Here is a 14,262-nt window from a genome sequence, read left to right as displayed (position 1 = left end):
CACCATTATCGATTCAGAGTGGTTCCGAAGCCGGATGAGCCTGGACAACATGGCAACGAGACTCAGAGACATTACATTGAGCCTTGTTTTGTGTATATTTTGTAAATATGTTGCAAATCCATTGCCCGATCCAACCACGGAACTCAGGCATTCATCCAATACAGTGCTCCAATTATTATCCCTGTGGGCTAACGCCACTGGGGAGGACAAACCAGGCCAGGGGTTAACCACTTGCCTGAAGATCCCCATATCGGTTGACGACCCGGTCCTCACCCCATTCTTGGTACCCTTCAATGTGACCAAATGGTTCTTAAGAGGTCTTGGCAAATGAAAAAACATCTATTAACATCTCCGTACCTTCAAAGGACGGGGGTTACACTATCACAGAATATTCCTGGCCTAGGAACTTCACCTTAAAAGACCTTTCCGACACAGCAAAAAAGTGTTTTAGGAGAAAAACTCCATTGTCATGTTCTGCTTTTCTGTTGGGAGTAAGCCCCCAGGGCGGCGAATGGTCCCGACCTGATGCATCATTGCAGTGGGACCCCCAGTCCATCAATCCGCCCTGGCATATTAATTTAAGTTCCCGGGGGAAAAAGGTCACCCCTATAGTTGTTTTATCGTCTCTCACTGAAGCCACACCGTTGGCTTAATGGGATGAAGAATTAGTTATCAATTTGACTAATTCTGGACCGTATGGGAGTAATTCGTGGTACGGGTTTTACTACCCCGTTCTCCGGGCGATATTATTAAATACCGCATGCCACAGTATTGAACTTCCAGTGACGCAAAAGGGACCACCTGAAAGAGCAAAGCATGCATTTCCTTACCCAAATATATGCTCCCAATTGGACGATTTTACTTACCCGAGTCTGAAAAACAATCCATGGTTAACTTTCCACTTCTCCACTTTACGGGTGGTGTGGGAAAATACAGTGTGCAATAGCACAAAAATTTCCCCCGGACAACACAAAACCCAAGGACGATCTATACATACCAACTTTCCCCCAAGCCAATGCGATGAACTGACGACACCGGCACCTCTTGGGTTGGCCTGGGCGTGTTCGGATGGCCGGCTCTATACAACTCTACCAGCCACGTTAACCAATGTTCAGTGTTTTCTAAGCTCAATTTTATTCTGCCCAGCTTTGAAAGCCTCTATGGCTCATCCACCAAGCCCCATTATGGCACACCAACAAACTAGATCCTCCACCCCAGTGTGGAGCTCATTGACCCATGGGGAGAAAATAGCCCAAGGCCTCAGCTGGGCTTTTGAGGGACTATTTCTCTGGGACTGGCTATAGCAAAAGCCAGAATAGCTCTAGCCCAACTGGCTGAACAAGTGGAATTGTTAGCAAATCATATTGCCCTCGGATTTGAGTTGATTGACGAGCAACTCCAGGCCACCTCCCAAATGACCATCCAGAACCGATTGGCACTTGACGCCTTATTGATAAAACAAGGAGGTTTGTGCCAATTCTTGAATCTGTCTAGAGACATGTATTGCATTGCAATAACAAACGTTTCGATTCCATTGCAAACTCAGGTCGTAAAAATCCGAAAAATAGCCAAGGATGTGAATGCTATTTCTGGCATAGGACAAGGTTGGCTATCCCAAGTATTCAAGATGTTGGGCTGGAACGTATCACCCTGGTTGGCAAACCTCTTAACACCCCTGTTATCGTTTTTGCTAGTGCTCTTGTTAATTGTTTTCCTAGTAAGCTGTGTATTCAAGGTGATAACACGAAAAGTGTCAAATTTGTCAGTCTATGTATATTCTACCGTACCCACCTATGAAAACTTCATCAACACAGATGAAGTAGAGGACGATTGCTGAGGTCTGTGTTTCAACTCCTGTATTGACAGCAAGGGGGCATGTCAGGGAAATATCTTAAAGCTGGTGCTGCCATTACAGGGAGTTGAAACTGTCAAGCACAGACAGGCCTCCAGCATGTGCCCCCTGAACGACCTGCTAGCTGTCAATCACAAGTGACCTACTTTCTGGTCCCGCGCAGGCTCAGTGGCCTCACAGCTCTCACTCTCGCGCAGGCTCAGTCAGAGTTTCAGTGAGGTAATGAGTCTGGAACCTTCCTCCTAAACAGTTCCCTGATTGGCTAAGGGGAACAATAAAGGGTCCTGGACCCTTACTCAAGGCGGGGGAGAAAGCTCGGACAGGTGTGGGGTGTTGTTGGTGTGAGAGTGCAACTTGTCTTTTCGGTCTTGATCTTCTTCATATTGATATCTTCGGTTACTGGACTGTTTTGGCCTGGATTCTGACTTCGAGTTTGGATCGTCCTCGTTGCCTTGGCGACAATTTCGTGCTTACCTGTTTGGCTCCTGACCTCGGCTCCCATCTCCAACTTCGGCTTCTTCTTCTTCGTTCTTCTTGATTATGGACTGCCCTTTGGACTAGCATCACATTCCCGGCTTCGATCCTCAGTTCATCGTTCCTTGTGTTACAGCTTTGTTTGTTTGTAGCCCCGTTTAATGAGCTGTTCACTAGCCCTGGGACTAACCAGTGGACAGCCGCCCCTATCCCTAGCGGATAGATAGCAAGGGCTCGCCGGTGAACCTCATGGGCCAACAGACCCCCTTTTGTTGTTTGTCTGTTTATTGGTTCTGTAACATACTGTAACTGAAGAAATCATCTGGGCCTCCGCTGTCAAGCGTGAGTAAATAAATCATCCTTGTTTCAACTTTTACGTGTGTCCCGTGCAGCTCAAACTCCACCACCACTAGTCCCGCCTGTTCGTTCCAATTGCCACCACCCTGCCGCACCACTGTGACCAATACCGTGAGCATGGGTCGCCAGCTCCGGTACTTTGACAACTAGCAGGTATAAAGTTTGCCTAGTCAGTGCAAGACCTAGGTTCCAGGTCTTCCTCAGCCTGAGGGACTTCAAATACACATCTCCCAGCTCTCAGAAGATTATCTTAATCACAAGGCTACAAAAACTGTCTTTGAGACACATTTCACCCCTCTTATTGAAGCTGGCCCTCTGGGCAGTCCAGAATATAGGAATATGGGACTCAGGCATTGAATCCAGTCCCCTATGTTTGCAGACAAACAATTACATAAAGATTCCTTGAAATCTCAATCTTCAGCTCTCACACGAGGATAAGGAATGAAACCAGAAACACTAGGGGGAATTTACAACATGCCACAGGCCAGGGGAAGGGAGATGAAAGTTACCGCCAATGACCTGCCATTGCAGTGGCAGAGAAGTATTTGGTTAACAGAGCAAAAGACTGCTAGAGTAATGTGGCCAGAAGGAGAAAAAACAAGAGGGATTCTGGCTCTGTAGCATGGGAGTTAAACTACTCAGCAGGCAGGGAAATTCTGGTCATTGCTGTATGGACTGTTAATGAATTTTACATTAGACAAACATTGGATAACAAAGCAAAAAATAATAATTCTGAGACCAGTAACCAAAACCTGTTCTGTCTACAACATTACTGCACAAAAGCTGAGGGGGGTGATGACACCTCCAGATATGTTGTTGAGTTGGTTTGTATAAGGCCTTCTCTAACCCCATGGAGCAGATGAAGCCCTTTCAAGGTCTCAGGCAGAGGTGAGGTGCTGATTCACCCATCTGCATCACAGTGGCCTTTAAATGGATATTAGGTACTTGCCTTCCCTAATCACCTATACATGTGCAGAAACCTAGGTTTAATGCCTTATGTAATTTTGTGGATAAAAATGTAGTCACCAAATGTAGACAGCTAATGGGTTTTGAATTGGCTGGAACTGAGGTATTCTAGGTCACTTCTTGGGACTCTGTTACCTAAATTTCACCTAGACCTCATTTCAGTGCCTCAGACCCCACCCCACAAAATATTTTGTTTGGTTGTTTTTTATCTTGTTGAAGAATTTGAAAGAAATTCTGTTTTGGCTTGACATAAGGTGAGTATTTTTGCAGATACCTTGGTTCAGCCACCAACCTGAAAAAAAACATTGTTTCAGCAGTTCCTCAGCCTCACCTTGCGACAGATCCACAGGAAGTTCAAGAGATCCCCAAGAGATGACTCCTTCAGGACCATATAAAGCGGCAGCTGGTCTATACAACACCCCACCAGTTCCACCAGGTTCTCATGCTGGCCTAATGACTGATGGAACTTAATCCTCCCCAGGAAATCCTTCACATCACGGGGTCCAGCTGTGTCTGAAAGCACCAAGGAATAAAAGTATCACCACAAGGAGGCAGTGCAAACCCATGAAACCTCGTCAACATGCACCCTGTACATCTTCAACATACAAGTAGGGTTTGGGATTAAATCCTCCTCAGCTCAAGGCTTTATCACAACTCATTGACCTGATACCTAGTACAAGTTGTCCCTTGTCTACATGGACTGCAGCCTCATGCGCCTCAACATGTTATCTAATGCATCATCATCAGATAGCTTCACCATTGTGTCCCAACAGAACAATTATGCAGAGAAGACAAGGCCAGGGACAGAGGGGCTGACAGGAAAAAGGATGATACTCCAATGTGGATACATGTGCAGAGAGCAGAGGGTGGGGACTGGGCAGCTCAGAGCCCTATCTAATACTTTCTTAGACAATAAAATAAGTCTGACCCTAGAGAAGAGGGGATATTCCAGTGAATACACATAAGTGGATAAGAGAGAGATGTTTAAAATGCTGCATACTCCCACTACCTCTATTACCCTGCAAGGTTTTCAGGATGACTGCCTTAGTCTTCCCAGGGTTCTCAGTCTGCAGTTCTGCTCTGTAGATGCTCCCATAGCTACCGGTGTGTATCAGCATCAAGGAGCCGGGTGCGAGTCTTTCTCGGGGTATCTGCAGCTCCTTCAGTGTCATGGCAGCAGCTTTTAGCAGGCTCTCCACTGTTGTCTCACTCAGCTGAATGTAAGAGTTCCCTGAGGCATTTGGCTCCTGCTGACTCTCTCTCTCGACTGAAAAAATAAACACATATAAGGTGTAAGTGTTGGGGATGGATGGGCTTTCCTCTTTAAAATACTGGCAAAGGCTTGCAGAAAAGAAACATCTCTTTACAGCACAGTGAAGCACCCAAGACATTTCTAAATGAACTCACTGGCATATCAGAAGCAAGGCCTTTGTACATGCAATTGCCCTTCTGCACCACTTTAATGGAGTTACTGTTTGCACACTTGGCAGCATATTGCGCTTTAATGACGCTGCTGTTTGCATGCGTGGTAGCGTGTTGTGCTTTAAATGACTTCATTACGTGGCAAGATAAAACACCTCCAAGGTGTTTTAGTTTGCTACCTAACAAAGTGTAACAGAGCACAGGGTGCTGGAAACCAACGTGCTCGGGGCTTGGCGGGCTTCCAGTGCCCCATGCACCACCCCCATGCCTTCTCCCACAGCCAGCACACCCAGCCACCCTCCTGACACCTTGCCCCAGTGGTAAGCCAGCCATTCCTGGGCAGTTCCAGGCAGCAGAGATGGTGCAGGGGTGCTGGAGCTTACATGGCTCTCCAGCAGTGGGGAAGGAGAGAGAGGGCAAGCTGCCACCAGGTCATGTGACCCCCCCGCCCCCTGAGCTGTGGGGGACTCTGGTGCTTTCCTATGCGACAGGAGGGCCCCCCAGCCAGTGCCTGCCCACTGGCAGCTGGCCCAGGCAGTCCCAGGAGGTGCTGCAGCCATGGAGGGAAGCACTGGGTCCCACGCAGCTCATAGGCTGTGCGACCCGGCAGCAGTGCATGCAGACAGGCTCCACTGAAGGAAAGAAAAAAGGCAGCAAGGAGCCTGATCTTTTTTTTCTCTTTCTCCCTGAAGCCTGCCTGCCTGAGCTGCATGGGAGTCCTGTGCTTCTCTCCACAGCTGCAGTGCCCACCAGGAACACCTGGGCCAGGAGCCAGAGACCAGGTGCCGCCTGAGGAGGGAAGCACCGGTCTCTCCACAGCTCAGGGACTGCTCAGCCTGCCAGCAGCTGCCCCCACCTCCTCACCGCTGGAGGAGCAGGTAAGAATCAGGCCCCCACCTTTGTGTACAGGCCACAGGGGTTTAGTTCAGTTTAATTCTCTCTAAATTGAAGTGGTGGAAACAGAGGGTTTTTAAAGCCCTATCATTTCAATTTGGGAGAACTAAACTGAATTAAACCCCCATAGCGTGTACAAGCACCCAATATAGCCAAAATAGTGCAGTGCTCTGCCTTAGCCAATTTGCTTTTCCTTCTTTAGAGCTGGTTTGGGTATCTGTATACGGCTTTGCATTAAGACACGCCCTCAATAAATACAGTACCCTGAGGATACAATGGATCTTGCTTTCTATCCCACTTGACTGAGAGGGAGAAGAAATAGTCTTGAACCCTCTAGTCAGGAGTGCTGGACTCACTCATCAGATCTATAAGACAAACACAGATGCAGCAGAGCTGACAGCTAAAGGAAAAGTAGAGACTGAGGTGGCACATGTGGCACAGTGCTTACTTGGCCCCTGCTACTAACAGCCATGTCCAGCAGGGTGCTAAAGCCCTGGGGTGTTCTTTTTTCACCATTTAAAGTGCTTTATTGCCATGAACTTAACAGAATTGCACAACTTTACAGCACTTCAAAAATGGGTACAGCACTTTAAATTAATCCTCCTTAAATGAGGTATGAAATTTGAAGTGATGTACTTTACAACACTTTAGCAACCTACTGCACTTTATATAACTTCTGTATGGTGGTCAAATTTCTGACCAGTGGAGAAGCCCCAGGAGGCTGCGGAGCACCCTCTGCCTCCTAGGCCTGAAAGTACAGGAAGGCTCAAAGTCCCCTCTCTCTACCACCACCACCAAACCCTGCACTTCTGTCATGTTTAAGAGCGCTGTAACTTTATACTGCTATAAAAAGCCCTAAATTACAGTGCTATAAAATGTGCATGGAGCACTTCTGTATGGGTTCTATAATAGACCTTCACCCCTCACTAGGCTCACCCCTAAATTCCCAGGCTTGCCAGAATGAAGCAGCTCTGTAATCCCAATCCAGCACAAAAGCAATGCACTGACACCTCTGCTCAGCTATATTTAACTATAAAACAACCCTGGTTTTCTGGATATTATTCTTTTATATCACTATGCATAAAGGACTTTCTTCATGTGCAGAAGCAATAGCTATTTTATTCTGTAAGTAACTGTAGGTAGTTAGAGAAGAGACAGCTGTACGAAGTAGGGCATACTCTGTGCTTTATACTTTTGGTCTTTCTTAACGTAAATATTTCCTAACATAAATATTTCTTTCTGTATGAATGCCAAGATATGGGTTTCTTGCTATAACCTGCTCTGCATTACAGAGTTTTAAGTTTCTACCAGCTGGACCCCTATGCATGAAACACCTGTATCTGGAAATCACATGTATATTTCTTATGCAGTATATGCCCTCAGAACCAGCCTCACTGTGCTCCTAGCCCAGCACCTGGAAACTGAAGCTGTAGAAACCCCTCCGCATTGCATAGTAGCACTAACCTCCAGCAGTGTTAGGCCCAACCTCAGTAGAGTCCTGGCCTATACAGTCCTTAAAAAAAAGCAAGAACCTGCAGCATGAAATCACATCCCCTGAAGAACAATATAGAATACTAGCTAAAAGTCTGAATCTATGTTAGGAAAACTTTGGCCCATATTTCTCCACTAGTGTATTTCTAGAGTGGCAATTTTCATGTTTCATAGTTTCTAGGGTCGGAAGGGACCTGAGCAGATCATCAAGTCCGACCCCCTGCCACGGCAGGAAAGAGTACTGGGGTCAAACCTAAATCTACCCTCTGCCAGCTTGTGACCGTTATTCCTGGTCACTCCTGGTAGTGCATGGGGGAACAGGGACTTCCCCAGTTGACAAATCTCTGACCTTCAAGCAGTGTTACAGCTGGCCGACACTGTTACTCAGAGCAGGGTTAGATGCTGCAATGGATTAAACACCCAGGTTCCATCTCACTACAAGCCTCCACCATTTCAAACACTGATTGAGTTGTACCATTGTACCACCTTTCCCGATGTGGACAAGACCACAGAAAGCCTAGCTCAGACTTTTCAAATCTCTTACTCCTTGACAGGGTGGGAAGGCAGGAGGTAGTAACTGCAACCAAATCCAGCCTCCCCCTCCCATTCCCCTGTTCTGAACCCCCTGGAGGTTACCTTCATGTCCAGGCAGTACGAGTTGCTGCTGCTGCTGCTGATTTGTCTTCCAGCTTTGGTAACGGAGCCAAAGGATCACACTTAACACAATAACAAAGATGCCCACCAACAAAACTGGAATGATGATCACTTCAGTCTGGTATTCACGCACAACTGTCAATGCAGAGGAGAAATAGAAAACAATAGTTGGCTGGCCATTGTACTGCTTAACAGTCACGGAGTGCACAAGTAATAATACACTCCAGTAACTTTAAACACAGTGTGCCCTTTGCAATAGGATCAAGGCACCTTTATCAGCTGTTAATCTGATTTCTGCAAGTGTTGCGTATATGAGATTCCTACTGAAAGTCAATGAGATTTCTGCACCTCTGACAATTAGACTACATATTTAAAAATCATAAACAAACAGAAATCATAGGAAAGTCAGGCTGAAAGGGACCTCCAGAGGTCATCTAGTCCAGTCCCCTACATGAGATAGGAAAGGTCGTGTGTCCCCTACGGGGATGAAACCTTGGCACTAGTTTCATAGATGATAGGGTCGGAAGGAGACCTGAGGAGATCGTCATCATGAAGTCCAAACCCCTGCCATGGCAGGAAAGCACCATGCTCTATTAGCACCATGAGCTGAAGAATGCACAATTTTATCCTGTATAAGTGTGTGTGTGTGTTTGTGTATCTATTACATACATACACACACATACAAATAAATATATGCTTATATCCCACAGAGAGAGAGAGAGCGCGAGAGAGAAAGAGAAGGATATACATGGAACATTTACATCTAAAATGGACGTGGCTCTGGACATGAGATTGGTCACCATTTTGTTTCAACATTGTCATAGGAGGTGAAGTGAATAACATTAGCCATTAACAGTCAGAAGGTAGTACATGGCTTTAGAGAAGCAGGATGTAATTAAGTGGCTTGCTTTCTGGCCAGGAAGCTCAGGTTAACTTCCATTACCCTCTTGGGTCCCATACTGTAAGCACTGCTATTCTCATACAAGGTGATGGCAACTCTCAGTACCCAGCTAATAAGAGTGGGTGGGACTCAGCACCTCGGAGGATTGGTCTCTGGAAAAGTATTAGAAGATCCTTAATGACCACACATGGTCAAGGCCTTGTTTTTATGCCTCATCTGCAAAACAGTTCCCCCAAGCGTGCTCTTAAGGTGCTGCTTTCAGTAATAATCTAGAGGGAAGACTTTCCCCTAATGTGTCAAAAGCTGCATGCCTTACAGCACCTGGGTTTTCCATCCTGGTCAAGCTATACCTGCCTATTCTTATAGCAGCTACCACTATTTTTTAGGCACTGTCTTATGTTAATCTCCCATCAGATACCATCCAGGCCCAACCCCAGTCAATTGTGATAGATCAGCAGGGCTGCAAAGCCAAGAGCTGTGGCATCCCCATGGAAATGCTAGTGCAATGTTTATTACTTACATTCCAGTGCAAAGTAATGTGGTGTACAAAGCTGAATCAAGATCACTCAGAGCTGGCAGAATTGGGATGCCTCCATCATGCTGACCATTGGCTGGGATGTTACATCTCCCATCTTGGTACCAGGAAACCTCCATCCACTATTACCCTAGCATTCCTCTCCTCCACCTTCCCTACTGCCCTATTATAGATACCAATCCAAGAAACATGCTCTAAGTGGTCTATATGTAGTCATATAATTGCAGTTTGGGGCACCTACACACAGTTTGCCATTCAGCTCTGGGTGTGCAAGCATCCAATATGCAAGCCCAACAAGCTGTACTCCAGCCAAACAGGTAGCAGTGCTGTGCCATTACCCAGGTACACATTCAAGGCTGGGTAAGTATTAAAACTGTACCCAGACAAAAATCCATGACTAGCTGTTGTTAGACATTAGATGAGAGGACCCTCCCAGCTTTTAGCTTAAGAGTCCAGAGGCTACAGTATTTGCCCAAGGCATAGGGGACCCAGGTTCTAGGTGCATCCCCAGCCTACAGAGGGTTTGAACCAGCATCTTCCTGCTTGCCATCAAACTGAGATAACCGCTAGGTTACAGGTAAGGTACCAGACAGAGCTCTCCCACTGAAGGACAGCCAAGGGATGGAGATAGATGGGGCCAGGAGGGAAAGACTAAGTCAGAGTATGTGGCTTAATTAGTTGGAGGCTGCCCTTAATGGTTAAGGGCCCTTGCTCCCAATAGGGCAGCTACAGTTCTCTATTCATCTCATCTACTGACTTGTAAATGGCAGAAGCAGTGGGTCACCTTCAAGAGGAGGGCTGGAGAAGGGTCTGGCTAATGCCTAATCTATGGACTGGCAGTTTCAGCCCTATGCTGGGAAGCAGGAAATGCAGATTTGAAATTCCTTGGATGAGGGGTAGCTTAGAAGCTGGTCTCTTGTTCCATTAGCAAGTGCCCCAACCACTAGGCGACTGAGCTAAAACATAGGAGAGCCTTCATCCTCCTCTTCCATCTTGCTTCCGGAAGGTAGGTGTGCAGGGTGACTATTTTGCCACAGGCTCAACAGAATCTGAAACTGCATGTCTAAGTGCCAAAGACTGCAGTTTTATAGCTGTGTATATGCCATTATTAGACACTTATACAGACCTACCTAACTGCACCTAAGACCCAAATTTAGTTTCTCAGCCCCTCTGTTCAGCTACCTGGAAGTGCTTGAAGTCTCAAGGCACTTACATTTTTCAGCAGTAACATTCCCTAATGTTTCAAGCTGTGCATGTCCATAACCCTCTAAGCCCAGAGCCTGAGCAGCTTGGTGCTGCAATCATACCTATGCCCCATCAGGATGCAAAAACTAGGCACTCTTCTACCTTTCTTACTTGCAAGGCCCAATCCAGTACCTGCTGTCAGAGCACAGCCACAGAATCAGGCCCCAAACAAAACATGGGTAGGGAAGGAGCAATCACAACAACTATAGTCCAATAGCCCACTGAATGGAGCACCTACCCAGGGTAGAAATGACATAGGTGCTATTGCTGTCTCTGCCTAAGGGTATTTAAACCTGTATTGCTCAACTACCAGCCAGTCAAACACTCTTAACAACCAACCAAGCTAAAGAGCTGTCTCTGGTCCTTCTGATGATGCTGTTCTACTATGCATGCATAATAAAGGGTGTATGAGAGACTGGGTAAGAGGATGAGTAAGCAAATAGGACTCTAAAGGTTAGTGATCAGGGCATTCCCTTAGAGGACAGGAGACCTGTATTCCATGGTCTTCTCTGGTAATTAATAGCAAATACTGAAATATCCTTGGAACAATGACTGGAACCAAATTATCCCCCCTGCCAGGAAAATGCCCTAACCTCTAAGCTCAAGAGACATGCTTGCAGTTTCTCTGGCCCAGTGAATACAGAATTATTCCAGGTGATATGGAACAGCTTTAATAGGAGGGGTGGAGAGTACAGTAAACCCTGGAACATGATTTAGTATGGTGTTTAGGGCACTCTTCTGAGAAGCAGGAGGTAGAGGTTCAAACCCTGCACACACACATATGAAGAAATAAACCTATGTTCAGAACTGAGGGGATCCTAACCACTACACTATTGGAAAAAGGGGTCAGCAGCTCCACCTTCTCTTGTGTTTTGAAGGAAGGGACTAGCATGGGGGCCAAATCCAGGAAACAGCTTGGAGTGCTGAATCCCAATAGGAGATAGAGATCTCCTTGCAGCCTCCGAAAGGGGCTTGAAGACACATCCCTGTTCTCGAATTTTCAGACTGGTGAGTTATCATGGTTTATCACTTAACAGGCTGACTTGCATGAAACTACATGCTGACAATACTCAACGCCATGGCACCTCGTCCACTTAATGGATCTAACTCTAAGCCATCTAGGCCCGGTTGCTCTGCTTATGAGACCTAATAATGTAAAACAAGAAGTGTCTTTGAATCTTACCACATAATTGGTCATTGCTGCTGCATTCCAGTAGCATACGCGTGAATTTCCTTACATCTTCTGCCATGATGAGCAAAATGTGAGCGTGTCCTTCACCTCTGGAATTTCCCCTGCACACACATGAAGAACATCATCATAAATAACCTAAGATGATAGTATGGCTCATGAACAGATAGGATACAAAGGTCCTTTTTTCCTGTGTCATTGGTTCTAATTTACTCCAGTTAGTAGAAGGAAGTAGCATGGGAAGGCTTTGTGAGTGATATGGGATACCCAGAATCAAATTTCGTTGATCATGTGTCACTGCATGAGTGGAATGCGTTTAAAGCCAAGTTTGTTCTGCAGTGCCATGCAGGAGACTTAAGTATTGTTCAGTCCCCAGAGCTACATGTATAAAAAAAGCCAAGAGCCATTAGCTCTCAAGGTAGAGGTGATATCTTTCATTAGACAAACTAGATTTTTGCAAAAAAAATACAAAAAAATCTTTAATTGCAAGCTTTCAGGCATATACACCTTTCATCAGACATAGGAGAAAACATTGAAGAAATATATGGATTGTATATGGCTATACCAAGAACCATTAGCTTAATTCTAGCCTAAAATTATTTGTGCAAATCACCTGTCAGGTGCCAGAAGAAAAACAGCTGGAATAGTTAGCCTGTGTGGGTGATGACAAGTCAGAAAGACACAGGTTCAGACCCTCTTCTACATGAGGGAGACCCTGGACATCCAGCTTCACAAGCAAGTAGGGCTATGTGTGCACAATATAAGCCAACCTGTGTGTAACTAGCTTGGAGGGGGTACTTATAATGCTATGTAGAGGACCAAATCTGGACCTGTAGAAGTCTAGAAAAAAAATAGAATACACCTGTGTGACACACAGCTCTAGCCAACAAATGCCCTAAGCAGGACATGCAACATTGGACCATGGATCAAATGAAATGGTATTCTTTCCATTAAGGTCTGAAATGCTGATTCCACTAATAATACAACCAGGTCTATAATGAAATTGTATACAAATCTTGATGTGAATCAATACATATATATATTGTTAATATCTACAGGAACCCATTTGTTCTTGAAATTCTATAAAGGTTTCACAGGCAATTCCACCCATTCGGCCAGGACCTTTACATCTGTAATTATATACAACAGCCACATGAACATCCTTAATTGTATAAACATCCTTGCTGGGTGTGCACCATTGATTCATCATCTAGAAACCACTGAATATTGATTTTTAGCTGTTTTGCATTAGTGAAGAAATATAAAGCAGGCAGCGGACACCAGTATATCTGATCCATACCTCTCTGTACCAGTTAAGTGTAACCACTACATCTATAATTCTATACAGTATTCAGGCATACAACATTACACCAATAAATCAATTATATCAAAGTTGTTTGACTGGGTATGGCATACCTTTCAATGGCCAATTTACAAATATTTGAACCCCAACAAATATGAGGGCATATCTGACATTTTACAATATCATCTGTACAAGAGCAACATGATCTAGCTGTTTCTTCTATTAACACTGCTTAACCTCTATCCTGTTCCTCTATTGTGCATATTTCACATACTATGTCCAAACTGTCTCACCTAAATTCCAGTCATGACACAGCACATCACACAACAAGGTGACAGACTATACCATTGTGAAATAATGACACAACATGCCTCAGGGTTGTAATGCACACAATTGTGAAATACAGGAAGGCCATACTTTACCATAATAATAATTTTTACACACTGATAAACATGCAACTTAAATGGTAGTATCAGTAAACATTTCTGGATATGGAGTCAGGTTTCTACAAAACATCAACTGACTGATATACCTGTATAACGTTATGAACCTTTCAAGACAATATAGCTATGATTCCTTTACAGGGTGAGTTGAATAAAAAATGTCAAAATGATTCTATTAAATTCTATTTTAATTTTAGTTTGAACATTCAATACTTTTCTACTTGATGCAAATATTTCTTTCTGCAAGCAAGGTTGTGTGTGAACTACTGTTCAGGGGAAACTCATGAAAATATTTGTTTTCTTATTCCCATGACTTTACATATACACAGTACATGTACACTGGAAGGTGTCCCATTGCTACACTAAGTTTTAGATTGAAAAGATAAGGCGAGAGACACACACACACACACACAGAGGGTGATACAGAAGGTGGGAAAACAGGTAACTGTGGTAAGTTACAAACTGGTGACACAAAAATGGAAAGTGATAGTTCACTCAAACCCCACAGTAGTGGGACAACCCAGTAGTGAGAAAAA

General features: G+C 45.0%; 1 protein-coding gene across 1 annotated transcript in view; it reads right to left on the bottom strand.

The window, feature by feature from the left end:
- The window catches only part of STYK1 (serine/threonine/tyrosine kinase 1), a 31,937-nt gene extending 19,856 nt beyond the window's left edge, over window positions 1-12,081 (bottom strand). Inside the window, exons 1-4 of the mRNA XM_019548571.1 lie at window positions 11,975-12,081; window positions 8,093-8,245; window positions 4,668-4,916; window positions 3,981-4,162 (exon numbers count right to left, since the gene is read on the bottom strand). Of these exons, the coding sequence (XP_019404116.1) occupies window positions 3,981-4,162; window positions 4,668-4,916; window positions 8,093-8,245; window positions 11,975-12,041 (651 nt within the window). The 5' untranslated portion in view covers window positions 12,042-12,081. The remainder of the gene's footprint in view (window positions 1-3,980; window positions 4,163-4,667; window positions 4,917-8,092; window positions 8,246-11,974) is intronic.
- Window positions 12,082-14,262: the final 2,181 nt, after the last annotated feature.

Source organism: Crocodylus porosus, unplaced genomic scaffold, assembly GCF_001723895.1.
Source record: "Crocodylus porosus isolate Cpor-Errol unplaced genomic scaffold, CroPor_comp1, whole genome shotgun sequence".
NCBI lineage: Eukaryota > Metazoa > Chordata > Crocodylia > Crocodylidae > Crocodylus > Crocodylus porosus.
The sequence above is the reverse complement of the archived record's forward strand: the minus strand, read 5'-3'. Positions and strand labels throughout refer to the sequence as shown.